The 23,200-nt window shown below is 40.4% G+C and overlaps 1 protein-coding gene across 1 annotated transcript in view; it reads left to right on the top strand.

Annotated features, from left to right (window-relative positions):
• LOC311046369 (myosin-7-like) overlaps nt 1-17,235 on the top strand; it is a gene marked incomplete at both ends in the record, with an annotated part of 52,778 nt that extends 35,543 nt beyond the window's left edge. The window contains 33 exons of the mRNA XM_084058625.1: nt 765-867; nt 962-1,054; nt 1,168-1,231; nt 1,381-1,479; nt 1,791-1,894; nt 2,885-3,023; nt 4,038-4,156; nt 4,408-4,557; nt 4,689-4,859; nt 4,969-5,278; nt 5,396-5,466; nt 5,561-5,766; nt 5,851-5,974; nt 6,140-6,276; nt 6,424-6,679; nt 6,771-7,013; nt 7,121-7,297; nt 7,849-7,994; nt 8,076-8,166; nt 8,256-8,645; nt 8,756-8,882; nt 9,072-9,190; nt 9,299-9,495; nt 10,657-10,840; nt 11,285-11,450; nt 11,919-12,043; nt 12,177-12,485; nt 12,576-12,779; nt 12,968-13,264; nt 13,759-13,863; nt 14,655-14,750; nt 15,572-15,706; nt 17,215-17,235. Coding sequence (XP_083914751.1) covers nt 765-867; nt 962-1,054; nt 1,168-1,231; nt 1,381-1,479; nt 1,791-1,894; nt 2,885-3,023; nt 4,038-4,156; nt 4,408-4,557; nt 4,689-4,859; nt 4,969-5,278; nt 5,396-5,466; nt 5,561-5,766; nt 5,851-5,974; nt 6,140-6,276; nt 6,424-6,679; nt 6,771-7,013; nt 7,121-7,297; nt 7,849-7,994; nt 8,076-8,166; nt 8,256-8,645; nt 8,756-8,882; nt 9,072-9,190; nt 9,299-9,495; nt 10,657-10,840; nt 11,285-11,450; nt 11,919-12,043; nt 12,177-12,485; nt 12,576-12,779; nt 12,968-13,264; nt 13,759-13,863; nt 14,655-14,750; nt 15,572-15,706; nt 17,215-17,235 — 5,278 coding nt within the window. The remainder of the gene's footprint in view (nt 1-764; nt 868-961; nt 1,055-1,167; nt 1,232-1,380; nt 1,480-1,790; nt 1,895-2,884; nt 3,024-4,037; nt 4,157-4,407; nt 4,558-4,688; nt 4,860-4,968; nt 5,279-5,395; nt 5,467-5,560; nt 5,767-5,850; nt 5,975-6,139; nt 6,277-6,423; nt 6,680-6,770; nt 7,014-7,120; nt 7,298-7,848; nt 7,995-8,075; nt 8,167-8,255; nt 8,646-8,755; nt 8,883-9,071; nt 9,191-9,298; nt 9,496-10,656; nt 10,841-11,284; nt 11,451-11,918; nt 12,044-12,176; nt 12,486-12,575; nt 12,780-12,967; nt 13,265-13,758; nt 13,864-14,654; nt 14,751-15,571; nt 15,707-17,214) is intronic.
• Nucleotides 17,236-23,200: the final 5,965 nt, after the last annotated feature.

Below are 23,200 nucleotides of genomic sequence, written 5' to 3'. Positions count from 1 at the left end.
CAATTTACATGATATATTACATACTATGAATTCTGGCCTCATTATGTTTATGTTAACTCATTTATCTGAATATTTGATTCATGGTGGATATAACGTGACATTCATTTAAAATGAAGAGAATAGGCGAGAAATGTAAGGCTAGACTTGTTTGCACATACACACACAACCAACTTAATCTAACTACGGTTAACTGGAATAATGGCAGGATTAGTAAAACTCATGTTGGTGTGACTATTACTGGCGATGATTATCTCTCCCATCACTGTATTTTATATGATAAAGTGGGTTGGCCAACTCTCGCAGTGCGTAGAGAGCAACATTGTATTTTATTTATTTAAAAGGCCTTGTGTGGTAAGCTTCCTTTGTACCTATCCTCACTTTTGAAACCAAAGGTTACTGGACATTCAACACGTTCACAAACACACATTAGATATACCAGTCCACGTAAGAGCAGTGAACAAGGAAAGACATGCTTTCATGTATTATGCTCCTCCACACAAATGGAACAAACTTCAGGACTCTCTGAAACTGGTGCGATTGGTCTCAATAATAGACCATATTCACACGGCGGCCATATTGGAATTTAACATTGAGTGTGTCACGACGTTGCTGTGGCAACCGGGGTGGCACTTCATTGACATAATAGCAACATGGCCGCCGTGTGAATATGGTCTATAGAGACATTCAGGGTGCTTCTTGAGGACACACTACATAGTGACCGCACCTCTTTCATGTAACACTATGTTTATTTGCGGCCTTTTCAGTGGAGAATCCGGTGCTGGGAAAACGGTCAACACTAAGAGAGTCATCCAGTATTTTGCCAGCATAGCAGCTGGTACCAAGAAGGAAGGGAGCAATGACAAAAAGGTTATTACCGTACTCTGAATACAAATTAATCAAATCTGTAAATCGATATTATTATGACTTATCAGTATAATGACACAGTATTTCATTCTTTCAGGGTACCCTGGAGGATCAAATCATCCAGGCTAACCCTGCGCTGGAGGCCTTCGGTAACGCCAAGACCATCAGGAATGACAACTCCTCCAGATTTGTGAGTGTTTGTCTAAGTACTCTATGTGCATGTCTATTATAGATTGAATTTAATTTAATCTATTTCACAATGTACATTTATGATGTCTCTTTCTTTCTTTCTGTGTTTCTTAGGGGAAATTCATCCGTATTCACTTTCATGCCAGTGGAAAGCTGGCCTCTGCTGATATTGAGACATGTAAGCACTCACATATATCATCCACTCTATAATCAAGTCTGGAGTTACTCAATCTATGTATCTATAGTATATTTATATATATAAAATACATAGTAGGCTACTGTGTACAGTACAGTACAAACAAACAATGTGCATGTTTTGTTTCATAGATCTGTTGGAGAAGTCCCGTGTCACCTTCCAGCTCAAGGCTGAGAGAGACTACCATATCTTCTACCAGATTCTCTCTCAGAAGAAACCTGAGCTTCTAGGTACAGTAGAACAGTACACATAACATGATGCTTCTAGGTACAGTAGAACAGTACACATAACATGATGCTTCTAGGTACAGTAGAACAGTACACATAACATGATGCTTCTAGGTACAGTAGAACAGTACACATAACATGATGCTTCTAGGTACAGTAGAACAGTACACATAACATGATGCTTCTAGGTACAGTAGAACAGTACACATAACATGATGCTTCTAGGTACAGTACATAGAATGAAGCATCACACTTAGCAGCTGAAACAGCGTGCCACAGTTTAATACCTAACTCGACAATTACAATCCTCTTAGAGATGATGCTGATCACCAACAACCCCTACGACTACGCCTTCATCTCGCAAGGAGAGACGACGGTGGCCTCTATCGATGATGCTGAGGAGCTGATGGCAACCGATGTGAGTCCAAACCTTAGCATTCTGATTAAAAGTAGGCTATTGTGGAACAATAGCCTTTAACCATCAACTGATTAGTCACTGAAAGACAAATAGTTGTCTCCGCCAGGCCGTAAGGCATGGCCGAGACTACTTTTGTACCCTGTTCGTCCGTCCGTGTGTCCGTCCCTCCTTCTGTCTGTGAACAGCTAATCTCCGGCACACACACCATCTTAGCTGTCCATCGTGTACGATGATGACGCTTGCTTCAGGGGACACACACACACACACACACACACACACACTCTTTGCACGCACATTCCAACTAGGCTGAGGAAGAAATGCCACTTTTCAAATCAGCCTTATGGTGGCGCTATAACAGGCCAATTTGTGTTTTTACCTATAACTGCACCGATGTGTGTAACACTTTGCATGCGCACTCCCTTGAGGCCATGGAAAAACTTTTGCCCTGCATTTTCCACATCTGCCTTTTATAGCGCCACCAGGAGGCCGACTTTTGTAAAACCATTTTTTAAATATTACTCCTTCAGACTTTATCCAAATGTAACTCAAATCGGTACACATGATCTCTATAGTCATGTGATCAAGACGGATCCGTTTGATTTTTTCATATTTCCTCCTGATTGGCTAAGATTGACATCTAAAGTTTGCAGGAGTGGCCCATTTTGAACAAAATGCAGCAAATCATGAACAGCGGCGTCTGATTGCGGAACTTTGCACGCACATTCGCACCACGTTGAGGAACAAATGCCACCCTTTTAACATTGCCCTAATATAGCGCCACCAGGAGGCCGATTTTTGATTTGATTTAATTGTTAATGACATAACTTTCCCATTAACCATGGCATTGTGGGAACTCCTGGCAGCTCGGTGGAAGCATGTCTTATTGTGAGACTGAATTATAGGGTATATACTGTACATAACCCTTGCTGAATTCTGTACAACAACACCAATCTATCTTCAATCAGTCTTTTATTTTCTCACCTACTGCAGGATGCCTTTGACGTGCTGGGCTTCACTCAAGACGAGAAGAACGGCATTTACAAGCTGACCGGGGCCATCATGCACTACGGGAACATGAAGTTCAAACAGAAGCAGAGAGAAGAACAGGCTGAAGCTGATGGTACTGAAGGTGAGGCTGTTGTGAAGAAACAAAACAACCAGGAGTAAAGATGGAGTATGATGACAAGACAACCTACAGTATCAACCCTCTCTTCATTTAAATGGTCCTCACTAACGCTCATGATAAAATGGTACCATTTCTTTCACTTCAGAAACCCGCCTACCAGTGACATCATCGTTAGGCAGGTTTTCCATTTATTTAAGAACTGGAGAACAATGGCTTCCATCATAGCATGCTAACTTTCCAGGAATAGAAAGCCTGCAGTTTCTATAAGCTTGGATTCCCCATCGATGATGTCACTGGTAGACGGGTTTCTGAACTGTCCACAGCCCTCCTCTGAGACACAGACCGAGTAGACAGAAATGGTGCCATGTTATCAGGACCAATTAAATGAAGATAGGTTGAAAATGGGTGAAGTCGTCCTTTAACTATTGCATCATTTAAAGGTGATGTCCAGTAAGTGATATTTTTTTGGTTGAAACCCTGTTTATCGCAAAAAGCTCCATATTTCAATAGTAATCATTTCTACAGAGTGTTTGTTCAGTTACAGGGGTCTCCCTGTCTCTCCAGCTCCAATCAAATCAATCAAAGCACGCCATGAAGATCATTTTAATCAGCTTGTGTTTCAGTTCCAAATGTGTCTCCTCATTCATTTGTTTAATCATTTCCTATTGTACTTGTTTATCCTGTATCCTGTGGTACTGTATATGAGTTCTCTCTCCTGATTGGATGAAATCTTAACCTGAAATAGTATTTTGTTTTACTAAAGAGCTGGAGAGATGAGGAGACCCCTGTTAACACTCTATATAGCTCTCTGCAACACTCTATTTAACACTTCTCACCGCGTTTCGAGCTTGCAGATCTGCTATTTTTGATACTTTTGTGTGAAGCTGTAGTATGATCACGTAGGGCATTCATTTACGGGGGAAAAAATCAAGTATGGAGATATGAGGTTACTGCCTGACAGCAACAAAATATATATTGTATATAAAATCACTTCATCAAATCCATTAATTTCCTCAGATGCTGACAAAGTTGCGTATCTGATGGGCCTGAACTCTGCTGACCTCATCAAGGGTCTCTGTCACCCAAGGGTGAAAGTTGGAAACGAGTGGGTCACCAAGGGACAGGATGTTAACCAGGTATGAGTTATATTAAAGAATTATGCAAACTAAGTTTTTGTTGGTCCGTTTTTTTTTAATGCAAGATTATACGTATTAATGGTAGTTGACACAATATTATGGATGAATCGTCTTTATTATATTGATAGGGAGGACACGTTTTGTTGAGAGAGAATAAGAGATTATGATAGAATATGAGGTTACCTTTACATGACAAAGAATATTATAAAACATGAACGTTATTTTTATACATTTGGGTTTCCATGCTATAGGTGAACTACGCAATCGGTGCACTGTCTAAGTCAGTGTATGAGAAGATGTTCCTGTGGATGGTGATAAGAATCAACCAATCCCTGGACACCAAGCAGGCCCGTCAGTACTTCATTGGTGTACTGGACATCGCTGGGTTTGAGATCTTTGATGTGAGTTAAGACAATACTTGACAATAAGGACTTGGTGTAATTAACTGTAAATTTCACGTTGAGTTAAGAAAAACCCAAATAAGCATGTGAAGGAAACCTATGCTAATGTTTTGTATTTTGTCCTTTTGCAGTTCAACACCTTTGAGCAACTCTGCATCAACTTCACCAATGAGAAGCTGCAACAGTTTTTCAACCACCACATGTTTGTGCTGGAGCAGGAGGAGTACAAGAAAGAAGGCATTGAATGGGTTTTCATTGACTTTGGCATGGACTTACAGGCTTGTATTGACCTGATTGAAAAGGTGAGAGCTTGAAATACACTGTGTTCATGGATCAATACAAAACTATGTCTCTAGGCAATGTAGCAAGTTGTTATTTGTTCTTCAAAGTACATTACCTTCTTCTCCTCAGCCCATGGGTATCATGTCCATCCTTGAAGAGGAGTGCATGTTCCCCAAGGCCAGTGACACCACCTTCAAATCTAAGCTGTACGACAACCACCTGGGGAAGTCCAACAACTTCCAGAAGCCAAGGCCTTCCAAAACCAAAGCGGAGGCTCATTTCTCCCTGGTTCACTACGCTGGTACCGTGGATTATAACATCAACAACTGGCTCGTGAAGAACAAAGACCCTTTGAATGAGACGGTCGTCGGACTCTTCCAGAAGTCTAATCTGAAGTTTTTGTCCGGCCTCTTTGCAGCCTATGCTGGAGCAGAGTCAGGTGAATCTTAATTGCTTAAACCATGTGAACGCCCATGGGGAATATCAATGCTGCCATCTCATTTTAACCACACATCTATGACTATGCAAATAAATCTAATCCTGACTGTACACACAGGACAAGACAAGAAGGGAGGCGGAAGCAAGAAGAAGGGCTCCTCCTTCCAGACCGTATCGGCCTTGCACAGAGTAAGTGAAACCTACTTGAAAATGACTAGCTAGCTTTTTTCTTATTTTTTTCTAAGAATGTTGAATTACTCACAGGATTTCCTTAATTCCACAGGAGAACCTGAACAAACTGATGACCAACCTGAGGTCTACTCACCCTCACTTTGTGCGCTGCCTCATCCCCAACGAGACCAAGACCCCCGGGGCCATGGAGAATCCTCTGGTGATGCACCAGCTCCGCTGTAACGGCGTGCTGGAAGGCATCAGGATCTGCAGGAAGGGCTTCCCCAACAGGATCCTCTATGGAGATTTCAAACAGAGGTAGCACCATGTACATTGCTAACAGTTATACTATTTCATGTAAAAATAAAGGTGGACTACAAAGTTCTGGTATTTATTTTGCAGATATCGCATCCTGAATCCTGCTGCAATCCCTGATGGCCAGTTCATTGACAGCAAGAAAGGAGCTGAAAAACTACTTGGCTCTCTGGACATTGATCATAACCAATACAAATTTGGACACACAAAGGTAACTATGGTATTAAACAAAGTCTGTTCTGAATCTATTCTTTTCAATGACAGACAAGGATAAACATTTAATCTCATATTAAAAACTCACACAGCCACTGTCAGTTACAAAGAAATCATGTAAATAAAGAAAATGTTTAATTTGGTTGCTCCTTATATCTTAAAGGTGTTCTTCAAGGCTGGCCTTCTAGGAGCACTAGAGGAGATGAGAGATGATCGTTTGTCACTCATCATCACTGGAATACAATCTAAATCACGAGGTCTGCTGTCAAGAGCGGAATTCCAGAAGATGGTCGAACGAAGGTCAGAGACACTGAGATGATTATCCTTTTCTAGTTGTAATTTGAATCTAATATTTCTCTTTATTGCTAGAATGTAGTATACTGGTACACTTTCATCATTGGCTTGGTATTTTACTTTGTTTCTCAAACCTTTTTCTTTAATTCACAGGGATGCCCTGCTGGTGATCCAGTGGAACATCCGTGCCTTCATGGGCGTCAAGAATTGGCCCTGGATGAAGCTGTTCTTCAAGATCAAGCCTCTCTTGAAATCTGCTGAATCAGAGAAGGAGATGGCCAACATGAAGGACGAATTCCTCAAGTTGAAAGAGGCTTTCGCAAAGTCTGAAGCTCGTAGGAAGGAACTAGAAGAGAAAATGGTCTCGCTTCTCCAAGAGAAGAATGATCTGCAACTCCTAGTCCAGGCGGTAAGTCGGAATGTTGTGTGTGCTCCAGTAATAAATGCTTACATTATATATAGTGTTTATAATTATAACAAGTAACTTGATACTTGAACAGGAGCAAGATAATCTTGGTGACGCTGAAGAGAGATGTGAGGGCCTGATTAAGAACAAGATTCAGATGGAAGCAAAGTCCAAAGAGTTGTCAGAGAGGTTGGAGGATGAGGAGGAGATCAACGCAGAACTGACTGCGAAGAAGAGGAAACTGGAGGATGAGTGTTCTGAGTTGAAGAAGGATATCGATGACTTGGAACTAACTCTGGCTAAAGTGGAGAAAGAGAAGCATGCCACCGAGAACAAGGTAACCTATATCATATTAACTGCAATCTTTTTGTGTTGCTTATGTGAACAATTGATCGCAACGCCGTTTACATCACGTCACTGCTTTAACCACCACTGCTTCTTAAGGTGAAGAACTTGGTTGAGGAAATGGCTTCTCAGGATGACATCATCGCCAAGCTGACCAAGGAGAAGAAGGCCTTACAGGAGGCTCACCAGCAGACACTGGATGACCTGCAGTCAGAGGAAGACAAAGTCAACACTCTGACCAAGGCCAAAGCTAAGCTGGAACAGCAAGTGGACGATGTAAGTAGGGCGGCTGAATGCAAGTTGCAACAGCTTGTTTATGATTGATTGATTGATTGATTAATTATATTAACAGTTTGCACAAAGTACAGAGGTACAGTTATACAATAATGCTAAAGGGATAACACAAAAAGCCCTCAGGGCTTGTTACCATTATGGTCCTACAGTATGTATTCAATTCATCAAGACATTTAAAGACATACAATACTATATAAGAAATAATCAATGCTAGGTGCAGTAAAAGTGTTACAGAAACACAGTGAGGGGGTCATTTCTTTCCCGTTGCAAATTGCATACAGGAATGTTGAAGTTGAAGTTTTGGAGTGTAGGGAGTCACACTTTTTGATGGCTGGTGGCAGGGCATTCCACATTTTGGTGGCATGATAGTAGAATGAATTCATCCCCATGTTTGTGCCGAATCAGGGGGGAATGAGATCAGTGAAGCTCCCTCTGGTGTTGTGCCCGTGGGTGTTTCTCACTCTTTTGAAGTAGTTTGACAGGTTGTGCACATTGCATGTCACAGTTGATTTAATCTCTATGATGTTCTCCAGCTCGAGGGTTCTTTAGAACAAGAGAAAAAGGTTCGAATGGATCTCGAAAGATCAAAGAGAAAGCTGGAGGGAGACTTGAAATTGACCCAGGAGAGCCAAATGGACCTGGAGAATGACAAGCAACAACTTGAAGAACGTCTTAAAAAGTAAGAGAAATTCAATCATGTACACATTCTGAACATTTGAGATGAAGTAGGTTTGTTCTGACTCTTATTCCTTCACCGCAGGAAAGACTTTGAAGTCAGTCAACTCACCAACAAAATAGAGGATGAACAGCAAATTTCCATTCAGCTTCAAAAGAAACTGAAGGAGCTCCAGGTTTGTAATGTTACTTGGTATATAATCACACAATTATTATAATAATAATTATTATTATTATGTGACATTTAATCATTCTATCCTCTAAGGCCCGTATTGAGGAACTTGAAGAGGAGCTTGAGGCAGAGCGAGCTGCTCGAGCCAAGGTAGAGAAGAACAGATCTGACTTGGCAAGAGAGCTGGAGGAGATCAGCGAGAGGCTGGAGGAGGCTGGCGGAGCAACGGTTGCCCAGATTGAGATGAACAAGAAGAGGGAGTCCGAGTTCCAGAAACTCCGCAGAGACCTTGAAGAGGCCACTCTGCATCACGAGGCCACCACTGCCACCCTGAGGAAGAAACAAGCTGACAGTGTGGCTGACCTGGGAGAGCAGATTGACAACCTGCAGAGAGTCAAACAGAAACTGGAGAAGGAGAAGAGTGAAGTGAAACTGGAGTTGGATGATGTGGTCTCCAGCATGGAACATATTGTGAAAACAAAGGTTGGAGAAATTGCTATGAATCAGACATGTATTCTGTTTACTTGGACAAAGCCCACATTATCTGGATGGGATATTGATTCAATGCTCTCTGTGATTCAATTCATTTTCAGTCAAATCTAGAGAAGACGTGCAGGACTTTAGAAGATCAGGCCAACGAATACAAGGCAAAATATGAAGAGGCTCAACGTAGCATCAACGACTTCAACATGCATAAAGCAAAGCTGCAAACTGAAAATGGTATGTTTTTATAATAACTTTATTTATATAGCGCCTTTCAAAAACAAGTTACAAAGAATCGTTTTTCCCCCTTCATTCAAAGAATAATGGACATATATGTATATATATATATAAAATTCCTGAAAACATTTATGTTTGGAGCTACAAGGTTTGTCGCAGGACAATAATGATTGTATGAATTCATACCAGGTGAATTCGGAAGACAGCTGGAGGAGAAGGACTCTCTGGTGTCTCAACTGACAAGAGGAAAACTGTCCCATACTCAACAGATTGAGGACCTTAGAAGACAACTAGAAGAGGAGACAAAGGTGACATGAAGTATTCTGCTTCATCTGGCCATCACAAACATAACAGTAGATCATGTCTTGAGTTACGTTCATACATCATTATACAATTGCATGACTATATTTCACCAGGCCAAGAATGCATTAGCCCATGCACTGCAGTCTGCTCGCCACGACTCTGACCTGCTGAGGGAACAGTTTGAAGAGGAGCAGGAGGCCAAAGCTGAACTGCAGCGAGGCATGTCCAAGGCTAACTCTGAGGTGGCTCAGTGGAGAACAAAGTACGAGACTGATGCCATCCAGAGGACTGAAGAGCTGGAGGAGGCCAAGTAAGATACTGCAGCTTAGTTCCAAATGTTGATTTTGTCGACTATAAAACTATGACAAAATGTGTTCGTCAACCACCTTTTTTCACTGATGAAAACTAAATAAAAACTAAACTTTGATGGCTAAAACTGAGACTAAATATATTGACAATTTCGTTAACAGATAAAAACTAGACGAGAATGTTAGTGAGGGACTAGTGTAGAAGAGATCCAGTAGAACTAAAAGACGAGTCATTTTATGCTTGTTTGCGCTCGGGTGTTGCATTCTGAAAATAGCAGATCTACAAGCTCACCACGCGTCGCCCTGCGACGCATTGTGGGCTTGTAGATCGGCTATTTTTAGCATACAACCAAGTGTAAAATCAGCCATTACGACTCCATCAAGGCACCGCCAAAATACATTTTAGTCGACTAAATCAACTGTAGATTTAGTCGTCTAAAATCTTATGATATTTAGACTAAAACTAAAACTAGACTAACAGTAAAATATTTCAGATGACTAAAATATGACTAAAACTAAATGGGATTCGATTCAAAAGACTATGACTAAAACTGAATCAAAATTTGCTGGCAAAATCAACACTATTAGAAATCAAGCTGATTGCTTACTAATCATATAACATAGATAGATAGATACCTTTATTATTCCGCAGGGGAAATTCAGTCGCCCAGAGTCAGCACAGCAGTTAAGGTTACAGAGTTACAGGCAGGGTTGCATTGCTCATGGGACGGCCTTGCACACCGTGCAGGAACCTATTTGACCAGGAGCACGTGCAGGCACACACACAGATTTAAAACTACTTTAAATTCACACCTCAACAAAGTTTACCAAGGCTCCCGACTCACACCAGGTGGATTTACATAGGAATGAGCCTAGATGCATAATAATTGTCCGTAATAATCCATAATAATAATTATCAGTGCAATGCCCATCAGAAAACTGTCCATTCAGTCAGTGCAGATGCTTCCTACACAAGCCATTTGACTTTGTCTAGCAGACCAGCTTTTTGTTTGTGTTATGTTCTTTTTAAAATGTAAGACGAACACAAAGTTTGTCTGTTAGATGACTAAGCAGCTACTCTTGGTTGGGCAAACTATTGCAGTTAACTTATCCAAGGAGCAAAAGCAAAAACCTTTAATTATTTCATTGTTTGATACCTGAAGGAAGAAGCTGGCTCAGCGTCTTCAGGATGCTGAGGAGGCCGTTGAAGCTGTTAATGCTAAATGTGCCTCGCTGGAGAAGACCAAACACAGACTGCAGAATGAGATCGAAGATCTCATGGTGGACGTGGAGAGATCTAATGCTGCTGCTGCTGCCCTGGACAAGAAGCAAAGGAACTTTGACAAGGTAATGTGTTATCGGTGGACATTAAGTTTAGTGTCGAACAACATCTCATAAAACCACTGACAAATGCAAAGAACGATTGTAGTTTCTAACTACTATCCTATAATCCAAATTGGAATGCGTAACATTTGGGTATTGATATGATATGGAAAGCTTTTTGTAAAATAGGTAACAATAGTTAACCACATAAATCCTAGTATAGACCCTGGGGGACCTAAGTAAGTGGTCAGCTAAATATACAGTATAGGGTTTAAGTTAAGAACCGTTATTGAATTCATACAACTGTATGAATTCATGTTTCAGAAAATCCATGGATAATAGCTTGCTTTTCATTACCATGCTGAGGCACTTTCTGACCCTAGCCTTATCAGTGTCTTCATTCAGTTGATACAGTTATTCATTATGTTTACATTCATATTAATGCCTTTCTGTCCATCCACTCCATAGGTCCTGGCAGAGTGGAAGCAGAAGTATGAGGAGTCCCAATGTGAGCTGGAGGGTTCCCAGAAGGAGGCCAGGTCTCTGAGCACTGAGCTCTTCAAACTGAAGAACTCCTATGAAGAATCTCTGGACCACCTGGAGACGCTGAAGAGAGAGAACAAGAATCTACAAGGTAAGCTTTAAGTTTCCATGGTGTGAAAATACCAGGAGCCACAAACAAACCTAAATACATTTCGGCTGTTGTTACTTGGCAGGTGAATATTCATAATGTGATCTAATTATATTCTAGAAATCTTAACTGAAAGAAAAAACTCCCGCACACTGTCTTCAAATACTAGAAAAGGGTTTAATGGGAATACAACAATGTTTCGATCCGTTAGACCTTCATCAGGTTATCTTAAGATAACCTAATAAAGGTCTAACAGACCCAAACGTTGTATTCCCATTAAAACCTTTTTCTTGCATTTGAAGACAGGAGGAGCAGGAGTTTTTTCTGTCAATATGTTGAGTCCCTCGGTTGGTCTTCCCTTACGCACCTGTACTGTATGATTGGAGAACCAGTCAGATTTTAACTCACATAACTTGGACGGCGCTGAGTCTCCTTCATAATAATCAAAATTGATGACAATTATATTCACAGAGGAGATTTCTGACCTCACTGAGCAACTTGGTGAGGGAGGGAAGAACGTCCACGAACTGGAGAAACAGAGGAAACAATTGGAGCAGGAGAAGAGTGAGATTCAATCTGCCCTTGAGGAGGCTGAGGTAACAGGCCTTTTGTGTTTAATGACACTTTTATTGTATTCAATGTTAAGAAAAACAAAAAACGAATTCACACCTCTAAAGTGTCTTACATTGTATCACTGAAAAAAAATATGAACTCTGTTATCTATACCAGGCTTCCTTGGAACATGAAGAGGGTAAGATTCTGAGAGCCCAGCTTGAATTCAACCAGATCAAAGCCGACATTGAGCGTAAGCTGGCTGAGAAGGACGAGGAGTCGGAGCAGTGCAAGAGGAACATGCAGAGGACCATTGACACCCTGCAGGCCTCTCTGGATGCCGAGTGTCGCAGCAGGAACGAGGCCATGCGCCTCAAGAAGAAGATGGAGGGAGACCTCAACGAGATGGAGATCCAGCTCAGCCAGTCCAACAGGCAGGCGGCTGAGGCTCAGAAACAGCTCAAGTCTGTTCATGCTCATCTGAAGGTAAAAGACAACAATTACTGTTGTCGTCAGGTGTTCCTGATTTAACAATGTCTGTACACTCATCAATGTGTTCTTCTTCTTTCCATTAAGGATGCTCAACTGCAGCTTGATGATTCTCTTCGAGGCAATGATGATCTGAAGGAGAACATTGCCATCGTTGAGAGACGCAACAACCTCATGCAGGCCGAACTGGAGGAACTGAGAGCAGCTCTGGAACAGACCGAGAGAGGCCGCAAGCTGGCTGAGCAAGAGCTGTTGGATGTCAGTGAGAGAGTGCAGCTACTGCATTCACAGGTATTATTAGTGTTATTATTATTATTATTATGTTGAGTATTATTGCCTCCGCAACGATGGAGGAGGATACCTTCTGGGGGAGATTTGTGCTCCGCTGAGCACCCCTTTACTGCACATCAATTATACTTGATTAGACATGTTTGTTTTGCGTACAATGTAATTTTACATTATCATTTATGTGAAATCAGAATACCAGCCTGATAAACCAGAAGAAGAAGCTTGAGGGCGATACGTCCCAGCTTCAGTCAGAGGTGGAGGAAGCGATACAGGAGTGCAGAAATGCTGAAGAGAAGGCCAAGAAGGCCATCACTGACGCTGCCATGATGGCAGAGGAGCTGAAAAAGGAGCAGGACACCAGCGCTCACCTGGAGCGCATGAAGAAGAACATGGAACAGACCATCAAGGACCTGCAGCACCGTCTGGATGAGGCTGAACAGATCGCCATGAAGGGAGGCAAGAAGCAGGTGCAGAAGCTGGAGACCAGGGTGAGTGCTATACTGTTCGCTATATTGTTTTTGAGAGTGTGTGTAACACTGTCTAAGAAACAACCTGTCCATTTGTGGGATGTGTTTAGACTGAATTGTGGGTGTGCACTTCTGTTCATAAATACATGGGTGGGGGCGTGGCTGTGGAAAGGGGGCGTGTTTGGTAAAAAAAGGCTCTGCAATGTGTCATGATTGTTTGCCATGTCTGCTTATTGTAAGCGACATTGCCCTTGTTTTTCTGCAAAGACTGGTGGTTGATATTTGGAATGAGTGTAAGATTGGTTGATATATAAGATTGGTTGATATATTGATATATTTCACACACACTCTCACATTGGATATGTTATACAGTTAATTATTGTTGTACAGTATCTGCAGAACTGATATAAAATCTGAATTGATCGTTTACTAATGAGCAACTTATACTTAATGCTACGTTCTGCTTATCTTGTGGATCAGTGGATTGTAAATAATGAATGCCATGACGTTGCCAGGTAAGAGAGTTGGAGATTGAGGTGGAGGGTGAACAGAAGAAGGGCAGCGACGCCATCAAGGGAATCCGTAAATATGAGCGACGCATCAAAGAATTAACATACCAGGTAATTCATCTATCCTATCCTCTGTATCTCATGTTATTTGTTCTTGACATAAAGTTATTTTAAAGACAGCCGGTGCTTAAGACAACCAGGGAGGGCCACATGTTCATAAAGGGATCTATGATATATCAAATAAAAGAAAAAGGTCCCACACACACTGTCTGGAACAAAAGGATGCTCTTTATTAAATCGACATTTCTGGTCGTTAGACCTTCATCAGGACAAACATATTGACGGTCCAATGATGGAAACGTCAATTTAACAAAGAGCATCCTTTTTGCAAGTTCCAGACAGTGTGTGGGACCTTTTACTTTGATTTGATATCATAGATCCCTTTCTGAACTTCTTTAATAAAGTAAATAATTAAGTAAGTAAGTAAGTAGCCTTATGAGAACAAATGGCTCCCAAACCATGTTGCCCATACTGTAGGTCAGGAGCCTATCTCCTGTTTCCATAGCGTGAGGAGGCTTGATGTACAAGACAGACACCCCCTGGACGCTAGTATGTCACAGGGACTTAAACCCCAAATTCAGCCCTTGAGGCTGAGTGCAAGAAGGGGAGGAATAATGGATGCTATTCTTATAGTCTTTGGTACGACTCGGCCCGGGACTGAACCCTGACCTCCGCAAGGCGGACGGTATAACTAAAAGAATAACTAATAATAGCCAGTCAGTCATTAATTATTCATCATGGTTGTTGAAAACACGACTCAGAAGCGGAATACTCCGTACCGAATACATAACCGTTGCTCTGTCCTATTATTTTCATCTTTCCTATTCTTCTCATGTTCATAGACGGATGAGGATCGTAAAAACATGGCGCGTCTTCAGGACTTGGTGGACAAGCTCCAGATGAAAGTCAAAGCCTACAAGAGATCTTCTGAGGAGTCTGTAAGTGCAAACCTCCACAAAGAAACAATCAACAAACCATCAGACTACCGATGACGTCTGAATTCAATGTACAGTAGTGGCTAAAACCGTGTGGACACAATTCAGAGGCTTAAAAAAGAACGGCATGGCAGAACCAATGCAAAGGACTCTAAGGCGGTCCTTCATATTGGGACTGTGTCAGGATTGGTTTCCAAAGCCGTGGGCGTACGTTTGTTAGCGGAGGTTTTCTCTGCCGTTTTCTACCCCTACATCCCATTTAGATTTCCTCAGACGTATCAGAAGATACATTGGCTACACGACTCTAGGATGCCTTGAACTATACCTGTATCTCTGAAAGATCATTTCTATACTTTGTATACTTTTGATATTGGTGAACAATACATATTTTTTGTCGAGTGACCTTAAGTCCTTACAGCAGTGGTTCCCAAACCTTTTAGCTCGGGACCCCAACTATTGAAAATAGCCGATCTACAAGTTCTCAACGAGTCTCACGATGTGTCTTCAAACCATTTATGTATTAAATTAAAATTATTATTATTATTATCATTGTTTTTTTATATTTACTCACAACACACAAAAATTGGTCTGTGACCCATGGGTCCCGACCCACTGTTTTAAAGCCTTATAGTACATGTGGTCACTTCTTACTGCACCTTGTTTGTCAAGTTTGGACTTTGTGTAAACATTGTACGCTGTGTCGTCTTCTTTTAATGCTGTAGGAGGAGCAGGCCAACGCTCACCTAACCCTATAACCCTGTTTTAATGCTGTAGGAGGAGCAGGCCAACGCTCACCTAACCCTAACCCTGTTTTAATGCTGTAGGAGGAGCAGGCCAACGCTCACCTGGGGAAGTTCCGTAAGCTGCAGCATGAGCTGGACGAGGCTGAGGAGAGAGCTGACATCGCTGAGTCTCAGGTCAACAAGCTTCGCGCCAAGACTCGTGATGTGGGATCCAAGGTTAGCAGATCTAATCCCCTTTTAATGAACTATATATATACTCTACCATGATTATTTTAAAATGATCAAGAAAGCATGATGTACATTAGAGGTAATATCATGACAGTAAAATCACTGTCTTTCTGCATCTAGTTTAAATGTTATTCCAGTAGATAACTGATCCTTATTCATAAAATGTACTTTATCAAAGAAATCAGACCAGACCAGTTTATAAACCTACATTTTATTTATGACGGTGAAGTTAAAGGGATAGTTCACCCCAAAATTACTTTTTTTCCAATAATTTGATGACCGGCAGCGTTGCCGGTAGGAGACACAAATAATCTCCTTTGTGTCTCCTACCGGAACCGCTGCCTACCGGTCCGCTGGTCATCAAATTATTGGCTTAGGAATGAGACAAAAAGATATCCATGAATTCAAGTCACTCCATGGGGTAACTGCCCCCCCACCCCCAACTAAAACACTACAATATCAATAGAAGCTATGGAAGTGGTTCTGTACACACATTTGCAAACTGAAGTCAAGTGACCGTACTCTCTTCATGTTGGTCGCAACGTTTAGTTTGAGAACATATTCCATTTTTGTCAGACAAAAGAAACAGACGTTATAAACCACCCAGCCTAATTAGAATGATTTAAAAATAAAAAAAAATAAAGTTAAGCATTTAAAAATTGGTTTGAAAGTCAGGAAACATAGGCTGTAAAATAAGCTGTAGTCCACCTAAGGCAGTGAAAGAATCATTTTAGCCAGAAGATGGCGATGCGCTCTAGGGTACAGCATCAGTTGAGAATTATGCCACCAGTGACTGGTGAGGTGAGGTGTTCAGCCCCGCCCAGAATGCTCTCAGCATGAGATGCCCAAAACAGGGCATTTCCTGTTTACAGTCCCTTTAACACATCGAGTGCCAGAGGTTTTTTAAACAGGGTACATCAAGTGCCAGCACTTCTTACCCTTTACGCTGATGTTTTTAGCCTCCACGAGGACCCGGATGTAAACAAAGGGTGTCTGCGCGATGGGCGAGGGTCCCGTCTAACGAGTTGAACAACAATATTACGCGATCCGCCATTGCAGAGTGATCGCCCGTCGAAAATGCCTCGTTTTGACCCCTGTAAAAAGATATGGAGATATGGACCTTTTTTCTCAAGATCCTATCATTGGAACGGACGGAAGAGATGTTTTATGGACTGGATTCAAATCCGTCCATTCCATTTTACAGGGTCCTAGGATCATTCCTAAGTTGCGTGAGAGCGCCCCCTTGTGGGACAAAATAAATAAATACATAAAATGGAAAAAACGGCTATAGACGTTTTTGGCGCTCTATGTGTAAAGAGGTTTATAATGGACCGAGCTGCTCCACTGTGTTCTTCTTCTGATTAATGATCGTTATGTTTAATTAGTCAGGTAGTTCAGCAACACATCTGTTCGACTTCCATTTTGCAACACCTGTGTGTCTCTTTTCAACAATCTTCTCTTATTAAATGTGTTTTTTCTCTCTTCTGTCCTCACAGAAAGGGCTGGATGAGGAGTGAAGCTCACAGATGGCCTTCGGAGACCTTTGACATCTTCTATTATATGGTTTAGCTCCTCCCCCTCTGTATCCAAAGAACCTGTAGAATAAAGTAAACATTCATGAAAACATTCAAATATGTACAGTCATTCATTTCATGGATTAAGAAACAATAGATCAAATTACACTTATACTCACAGCAGATCTGTCAGGTCAAATTCCCAGTGGTATTTAAAATGTAACAATTAATAATAAATGTTTTAAACACCATTTTTATGAAAAGAATATTGCAGAAATGCCGAAGACATAAGACAATTGTTACATGTGCAAAATGTGCAAATGAGTGCAAACTGTCAAGTGGGAGATTGTTAATGGTAAGATGGCAGAAATGTGACAACGATTTGAGAAGGGAGACAATCATTATTATTTGTGGAGAACAGTCTATACCAGTGTTTCTCAAACTTTTTTTGGGCCAGTGCCCCCGATCCAATACCCAGGTCCCTTTATTTAAAAAATAAAGGAATAAATTAAATAATAAAGAAATAAATGTAGAAATAAAAGTGTAGGTAAATTCGAACATAAATAGACAAATAAATGATTAAATATATTTACGGTTGTGACAAATTATTTATATTTGTATTCATGTATTTCCCAATGTATTTATGTGTTTATTTTATAAACTTCTTCAACCATTATATTAACGAGGGGCGTGTCTTGACTATGCTGGTGTTATGAGTGATCAAACCCACTGTGATGAGATTTCAGGGTCTTTTTACAAAGACCAGAAGGTGTTCAGTTGAAACTGTCAAATTGTATTAATATGTTGACAATTCTACTCGTTGTGTTGCATGATATATGATAAAAAATGATACTGATAACTGCACATAGTACGGTATATAAAATATAATACAAATATATACATATAAACGTTAATTTACATAGATTTAACTAATCATCATCACCACAGACACTGTTATATTCATAAGTATGTGTTGCAGTGGTTGGAAATTCTATCCCCCTAATTATTTAGTGTTGAGGTTGGCGACTTGCATGGTTTTCTCTGCCATTGATGCTTTGGATAAAAGTGCTATATAAGTGCACTTTAACCATTTATATCTAATTTGTGTAACTGGCAAAAATGATATAAATGTTTCATCATAGGATAAAGGTGATCGCTCAGAATAACGTTACATTTATTTGCAATGACCCAAAGGGATAATTGGACCCCCCCGCCACAGCATAACAGCCACCAGACCCCCTCACTGAAGAGGTGAAAGCATTCAGGCCTGTACCTACAGTAGGACCCAGAGTAATGCATGGGTTTTAGGGGCTGCAGTGCTAAAGTGGGCTAAAGTGGTGGAAAAAGGACTCTAAAGTTTTACTTGAGTAAAAGTATCAATTTAGCAATGTAGAAATACTCTGTTACAAGTAAAAGTCAGTAATGTACAATTTACTTGAGTAAATAAAGCAAGTATTGGTATCAAAATGTACTTAAAGGTAGGGTAAGTGATATTTTTTGGTATTCTTTTAGTTTTTAGTTAAAAATGGTGAAGTAGTATATTGTGCTAGTAATCATTGCTACAGAGTGTTTGTTGGGTCACATGGTCTCTCCAGCTCCTTAGTAAACACAATATAGTACATTTTCAGGTACGTGACAACATTTAAGCCAATCAGGAGAGAGCACTGAAAATGCATTTTCTGTTTAATAAAGAGCTGGAGAGACATGGAGACTCCTTTTACTGAACAAACACTCTATAGCAATGATTACTATCACAATATAGAGCTATTTAACACTGTTACTGAACAAACACTCTATAGCAATGAGTACTATCACAATATAGAGCTATTAAACACTGTTACTGAACAAACACTCTATAGCAATGAGTACTATCACAATATAGAGCTATTAAACACTTATTACAAAAGTAAATCCCTTACCCTACCTTTAAAGTACCAACAGTAAAAGTACTCATTATGCAGGATGTCCCATTTCTCAAGTTTTCGAAACGTATACAAATCTTTTGAAAATAGCAGATCTACAAGCTCCCTTTGTGGTGCCTGGAGCTACAACCACGTCTGTCTCATCACAGTGTGGGTTTGATTGCTAATGCCTGAATAGTCAAGACACGCCCCCTCATTAACATATGAATGGTTGAAGAAATAAATAAATAAACAGGGCAATAAATAGATTGGGAAATAAATACATTTGGAATAAATGACTACAAAAATAAGTAATTTGTCAAACACATAAATACATGTATTTATATATTTGTCTATTTCTGTGCATATTTATTTATTTTCAAATTAACTTGCACTTTTGAACAAAGAAATGGTCTGGAGTGCTCAGAAGCCCAGTAAAGTATAACAAAGGTGCTTTTTAGCAGGCGACTCAAAACGTGCAACAAAACAAAAAAAAAACAAGGCAATCTTCTGGTGAAAAAGTTTTAAAAGCCTTTATTTCACATTCAGAAATGTCCATGTAAAAATGGATTGAATGGGTTAACCTAATTCGTTCAACTAATATTCAGTTGAGAACTGTACATTGACTACCTGCAGATAAAACATCAGTTGATTCAGGTTTAAATCATTCAGCTGTGAAATCATCACATGAGGGGTTGCAATTATTGATTATTTTGTTAGTGATTACTTTTCAATTAATCAAGAGACAAATTTGTATTTTATCAACAAATCAAAGCATAGTATTTTGTACTATGTTGTATGACGGTGTTGTGTAAAAATAGCTAAAATAGCTCATCTAAAAGTTTTGAGATTGTAGATCTGCTATTTTTGAACATTTTGGAAACTGATGCTATAGGTTGGAAGTGGTTTCAGTTAACACAATAAAACGTTTTAATCCCAAAATCAATTATTTTATTAAAATTGATCATGTTGTTTTGTATTCAATTAAATCAATCAGTTATCAATTCAATTAACTTTTGCACACAATCCCATGCTTACCTTACTTCATGTGCCATAAACGATGGAGCAGCTGATGGTCAGAAGAAGAGGGTCTGACGATGCTGTGTGTTTGTGTCAGTCAGAGGATCCAGAGAGATAGAACCATGCATGGTCTGCTGCTTCTCATGTGATCTGTTGACAGACAGACATATAAATAAAGATGTTACTTTGATTATGTCACCCGTACGTGTCTGTGTGTGTGCGTGCGTGCGTGCGTGCGTGCGTGCGTGCGTGCGTGCGTGCGTGTGTGTGTGTGACACATGTGTGGAGTGTTAGAACGCCCTAACCTGACCATTTTAACCCATTCAGACCGGGAACGTGCTGTGAGCTTGTAGATCTACTATTTTTGAAATATCTTGAAAATGTGTGCAAATCTTTGAATATAATTTTTCATAACATTACAACATTTTTAACTCAAATCTGTGCTTCTGGGGGGTCCCTGGAACAACATATTTTGGGATGGGGTCCGCGGCCAAATACATATCATTATGGGGGTTGACATGAAACAATTTGAGAACCACTGATATATCAACATATATTAGCATTTAGACGACACATTTGAAGAATCGGCCAATTTCGCACGAAATGTCACGATTTTTCCAAAATAGCAGATCTACAAGCTCATAGCGCGGCACTCGGTGCCGCGCTATGAGCTTGTAGATCTGCTATTTTTGAATAGCCCAAGAGAAATCTTAAAATGACACAGATGCGTTCATGGTCTTAATGCGTTAACAAGCCTGACAAGCCGTGGACATCATATTCTGTGTGCCTTGGATGTCTTTGCATCAACGACACTACAAATCCTTTATAGTTGCTTTTCCACTCACTGTAGGGATGTACTGTATGACACCATTTGTTATTTCTGTCAACGAAGACATAAAACATCTAGTAATAGGCCTTCTCTCACAGGAGTCAGATTACCTCTCACTGCTCATACAGTGACAGTGAAATGGATGACAGGCAGATGACACATGAAGACCCAACCCAACCCATACAGGACGAACACCCAACCCAGACCCATAGAGCTAAGAATAGACCAAATACAATCACTAGGATTTTGAGAACAAGTGGGCAGAATGTCAAAGAAAATCCAAGGATGAAGCAACCAAAATGTAATTTGACTGAATTCATTAATTTAAAGCCTCACTATAGAGCACCGAAGTCTGATGTAATTTACACATCCTACCTGGGTCGCGGTTTTTGTTTAATAGTGTTTAATATCGCGTCAAATAAGAACTGTGTCACAAAAACAAACAAATGATCCCGGCGGTTTTACTCTTATGGATATGAAGCATCAACTGACGCATCAAAGAAAACGCTAATGTTACTTCCGATGAATTAGTTACATTTTTGCCAGAAACAGACTGTATCAAATATAAGTGACTGACTATCATAAACGATACAGAACCTCCTCCCTGACAATATCGCAGAGACAGTTTGTTTATTTTTGGACCACAATTCTTATATGAGACGATTCTATGATGACCCAATGTTATTCTCCATAGAGACATTTACGAACCAGGGGATGAACGAGTGACGTCAGGACTTCTGTACTCTATGTAACTTTTCTTTAATGCATAAAATGTGATTTTGTCCAATCTGTATGGTAGAGTAAGTTAATACAATATAACTTATACAATCTGTATGGTAGAGTAAGTTAATACAATATAACTTATACAATCTGTATGGTAGAGTAAGTTAATACAATATAACTTATACAATCTGTATGGTAGAGTAAGTTAATACAATATAACTTATACAATCTGTATGGTAGAGTAAGTTAATACAATATAACTCTTATACAAGGTTGTATTGTGTCTCCCTGCTCTTCTATTGAGACATTTAGATGGTGTCAAAGGTCACGTCTCACCTAGACACAAGATCTGACACACATCTTGACCTGAAGGTCAAGATTCCATGTATCTCCTGGCCTGAGCAAGCAGGCAGGCTCTATTAGCTCAATGGTAAAAATGTTAGGCAGGAAACCATTTTCAAATCCGGCCTGTTAAGTCCTTTGAGACTTTAGCAGTCTCAAGGGCTATACAAAGAAACACCACTTCACAAAGTCTGTCATCATTCAAAAATATTGTGGAAAAACAAATACTGCCTGTTCTTAATAGATCAACCTGCTAACAGAGAACTTTCTACCAGCAATAAGCCAATGAGTTAACTCATAATTCAGAACGTGTTTTTCACTAGTACAGGGGTCTTCAACGTTTTCAGGCCAAGGACCCCCTAGCTGAGAGAGAGATGAAGCAGGGACCCCCTACTCTATATTGTATCAAATTGTGTTTCAGATTAGAGTTTTTTTTTTTACTTAGTCTGCTTTTTTTCCCCCCTCTACACCTATAACCTCTTTACCAAAAATAGCCGATCTACATTTAGCAGATCTGGTATTTTCGGCTAATGTTCCCCTCAGAAAAGGAATTCTAGGGTTCAAGTGGTTAATGTAAAAAACTAAATCCTATCACACAACGATGTGGCGGACCCCCTGTAGTAGCTCTGAGGACCCCCTAGGGGTCCCGAATCCCCTGTTGAAGACCCCCGCACTAGTAGATCACATCATGAAAACTAGCATGTAGCCTATACTGGACACCATGCTAGCAAGGCCACTGCTTTTACAACAACAGACGTTTGAAAGCTGATGTTTTTTGACTTTAGATTTTCTTCCCTGCCATCCTGTGTTATTTCGGTACAGCACGTCATACAGTATTTATCCATCGCCATTAAATAAGAACAATTGTGCATCTGTTATGTCTCATCTATCCAGATATATCAGCACCCTCACACAGGCTGCCCTCCTCAATCAGAGAAAGAAATTCAGACAGAGAATTTGACAGGGTTATCTCTGTCGCCAAGGCAAGGAAACAATGCCATGGCGGTAAGTTGAGACCAGCGCTGAAGATCTGCAATAACTGGTTAGAACGGCGGTGAGTGACAAGTCCTCCGACCGTAACTCTAGCAGACAGCAGCTGCACTTCTTTATTGTCTCGGAACGTTGCGCCTCTCTACACAATGCGTTTAGCACG

The sequence above is a fragment of the Gymnoscopelus microlampas genome (genome assembly GCF_963454915.1).
Source record: "Gymnoscopelus microlampas genome assembly, chromosome: 5".
NCBI classification, from domain to species: Eukaryota; Metazoa; Chordata; class Actinopteri; order Myctophiformes; family Myctophidae; genus Gymnoscopelus; species Gymnoscopelus microlampas.
This window is presented reverse-complemented; position numbering and strand designations above follow the sequence as displayed.